Below are 3771 nucleotides of genomic sequence, written 5' to 3'. Positions count from 1 at the left end.
TCCATGCTCCTAACTTCATATCGATGTGTTTGAGTGACACTAATTAGACTTAATAGGTTATTTTTTTTAAAGGGGTATGAAGTTAGGATGGTGATAGGGTGTAGGGAGAGTCTAGGCAGAATTGCAGGAGTGGGGGATAAAAGTAGACCAAACTATATTGCATACATGTATGAAATTCTCAAAGAATAAAATATACTTTTAAAAGTGTAGTTTCTAAAAATATTATTTATTAAATAACTATCAAATAGACATTTTTACAAAATATATTGCATAGAAAAGTATAAAAATGTTTATATTGCTAGAATTCTGTGTTTGCAGCATCTTGGGTCAGCAAGTCTTCACTTCTGGAAGACTGCCAGGAATGAACATCCTGGGAAGTCACTAGTTCTACTCCTTTCAGTGTGGCGGCTGCTGTCTCACAGGAAAGGCAGGTACTGATACTGCAGAGTTAGCATCATTCAGGGAGCAGCTGTTATACAAAGCTGATCCAGATCTCCTGTGGATGGAGGTCACATTTGGAGTAGAGTATCTTGTGGGTCAGGAATAGTTAAGCAGTTGTACAAGATTTTCAAGGCATTTCAAATAGTAGGAATTTAGAGGGTCTTCTTCTGAGTTTGAGATAGCTGATAGAGGAAATAAGAGTTATAAATATCACTTTATTAGGCAATGCTACACATACGGGCAGACACTCCTACATGAAGCTATGAAACATATTTATTAGCAAGCTATTTGTGCTCTTGATATACTGGAATTATAAAAACATTTTACATTTATAAAATTAAAATGTTACAAATTTCCATTCATTTCTTTTCAATGGTTTATCGAAAGCACATTTAAACATATATATCTATACCTCACATAAATTAGCTATAATCCAGAATGAATACCATAATGTTTCTTACATATCATCCCTCTAAAATCATAAATTAACATAAATTTAACAAAACCCAATCCTCCATTTCCTTCTGAAATGACAGATAACATCTGGAAACAAATGAAAGACTTTTCCTCTTCAGAAACAAACACTATGAAACAACAGATCTACCACAGTGAAGGAAAGACATACTTTGCTATCTTGAGATAAAAGTGTTTGGAGCATAATGTTCATTGAAAATTGGCTTCCTTAAAACAATTGACATGCTCTGAAAAAGAAATCCCTCAAATCATGAATGCAGATCACAAGAAACCTGACTACAGGGCAATCAAATCTGGGCCTGGAAGACTTCAGCTTCCTAATGTTAAATCGAACTTTTCTCTTCATGGTCAATTCTAATTGGGCCCAATTCTTATCACCTACAAACTAGGAATGCTCAATAGAAGAGTAGCAGCTGCTAGCAAAAAAACCAACCAAACAAGCAAACAAAACCAACTTACTTCTCTTTGCTATGGAATACGCTTCATCTACTTTTCTTTTTATTGATGGATTTTTCAAAGTTGCTTTTGCCTGGAAAAGGTAAGACAATCTGTTAGATTTATTCCCAAATATTAAGGATGAAGATTATGCAGGACTGACTGTCCATTAATAGCTACTGTGTTAAACAGAATAATAGTAAAAATATCATAAAATAGTTACACTGCAGTTCAGCCTATTTTGTCAAGCCCACTGCACCTTCTGAAGCTTCCCCTTAGTTCTGTCTCTCCTAACCCATATGAGAAGGACGGCAGCTCCTTGGCCAGGATGAGGAGGAGTAAGAGGCATGGGTGGCTACCTCACATATGTCACTTCAGGAACTCTGTGTGCCCTAGTACTGTCTATCATTTGGCTACTGGGTTACCACCAGATACTCCTGCACATTTCACTTAGCAATGAAATGTTTGCAATAAATATAATAATAAAAATAATAAAATTTGCTAATAATAAAAGAAGACCTCAGGCCAGAGAAAGAGTGGCCACAGTATATTCTTGCTCACATTCACTCTGGGCAGTCTTTGTGCTTCAGTCATAAAGGACCTGAGGTAATTGTAAAATTAAGTGATAATATATACAAGCGGAGGGCAAGTCAGATGCACAGATGAAACTACTAATCATGCTTCCATCAAGATGCATAACTCCTGGATACATCCATATAAACTAATAATTTTACTAAAATTTCAATGAACCTGCAAATTTAATTGAAATTAATAGGGAAATTCACTTAAAGAGATAACTTTTTGATTACAATCCTGGTTAAATAATTAAATGAAAAGAATATTAACTGATAGATTATCAATCATATGAATTAACAAAGAGAACTTGGGTCTATAACTTCATTTGTATCTTTGGCTGGTATTCCTTTGATACTTTTGAATCCATTCTAAAAGCCTTAATTATTTAACTGCCCGAACTTCCCTCCCTTCATTTCACCAATGATTTTAAAAACTAACCTTTTGGTAATTGTAAGTTAGAGCCCAAAGTGAAGCTGCTCCAATCCTCTGGGCATTTTGACTCTCACTTTCTAAACAGGAAGCCAGAAGGGTAACAACTTTTTCTACAATCAAGCACACCATAAAAGAAAATTCAGTTCCACACATTTCACTGCATTTTTATCTTGGACTGGTCCCATGATAATAAACAGAGTAACTGCTCTATTAGAATAAAAACACAAGTTGCTATCCTCAAACAATATCTTCTATAACTTGAGGCATGTGAAGGAGTATCTCAGAACAAATTGTTTTCACACCAGGTATAGATAATCGGGATGTCAATTCTCTCTAAATTTTCTAGTCTAAGTTCAACACAGGCTTTATGTTGAAAGACAATAATGCAAAAGTAAGTATATTGTGAATTATATTAAGTTATTCTCTTATAGCTCCAATTTTCACATGTGCAAAACAGATTGTTACAAAATTATAATCACCACTACACAAACATATTATAGCATGAGAATTTTGCATTTTTATATCACAAGAAAATTTGACTTGATGGCATTTCCCTTTTTGCAATGCCTCCAGAGGAGAGAAATCAAGACTTACTAATTATATCTGTCTGATCATTTTAAGTGAAGATTCAGAGGCATCTACTTCAAAGGCAATTGTTAGGATGCATCAAACAATATTAAAACTTACTTTTACTATTTCCACATATCATTAAATTTCACACTTGTAAAATTTGTATAATTTTTAAAATGTTGTGTTTTTAAAGGTAAAACACCTGTTTCAACAAATTAGTTACATGCTAACCACCCAGGGGATCTAACTAAACTAGCACTGCTCAAAGTAAGATTTGATCCCTAAGAATTAGACCCTCAACTGGCCTTGACAGTAAAAAGAATGATTTTGACCACTTATGTGTTCTTAAACATCCAGTGGGGAAGTATAATAAAAGTTAAATAATTGATAATGATATAAAGCAAACATTACATATGGGGCAATGACGTGCTCATTGGTTAATAATCACAGCAAGTATGGTGGAATTGCAAACTGGTACCATCACTCTGGAAATCAATCTGGAGGTTCCTCAGAAAACTGGAAATAGATCTACCTGAAGACCCAGCTATACCACTCTTGGGAATATACCCAAAAGATGCTCCATCATGCCACAGGGGCACATGTTCCACTATGTTTTATAGTGGCCTTATTTGTGATAGCCAGAAGCTGGAAACAACCTAGATGTCCCATGACAGAAGAATGGATACACAATGGATGTGTGATTCATTTACACAATGGAATACTACTCAGCTTTTACGAATGAGGACATCCTGAGTTTTGTAGGCAAACAGATGGAACTAGAAAATATCATCCTGAGTGAGGTAACTCAGATCCAAAAGAATGTGGATAGTATGTACTCACTAA

At 34.8% G+C, this 3771-nt stretch overlaps 1 protein-coding gene across 7 annotated transcripts in view; it reads right to left on the bottom strand.

Moving 5' to 3' along the window:
* Positions 1 to 207: 207 nt before the first annotated feature.
* The window catches only part of Rttn (rotatin), a 186230-nt gene continuing 182666 nt past the window's right edge, over positions 208 to 3771 (bottom strand). For 6 of the 7 annotated variants that reach the window (XM_031366214.1, XM_031366216.1, XM_031366218.1 and 3 more), the window contains 3 exons: positions 2365 to 2468; positions 1375 to 1444; positions 208 to 623 (listed from right to left, as the gene is read on the bottom strand). In XM_031366214.1, coding sequence (XP_031222074.1) covers positions 538 to 623; positions 1375 to 1444; positions 2365 to 2468 — 260 coding nt within the window. In that variant the 3' untranslated portion in view covers positions 208 to 537. The remainder of the gene's footprint in view (positions 624 to 1374; positions 1445 to 2364; positions 2469 to 3771) is intronic. The other variant, XM_031366219.1, reaches the window with a different exon arrangement.

Source organism: Mastomys coucha, unplaced genomic scaffold (genome assembly GCF_008632895.1).
Source record: "Mastomys coucha isolate ucsf_1 unplaced genomic scaffold, UCSF_Mcou_1 pScaffold13, whole genome shotgun sequence".
Taxonomy (NCBI): Eukaryota; Metazoa; Chordata; class Mammalia; order Rodentia; family Muridae; genus Mastomys; species Mastomys coucha.
Note: the sequence above shows the minus strand (reverse complement) of the source record. Positions and strands in the feature narration are given on the sequence as shown.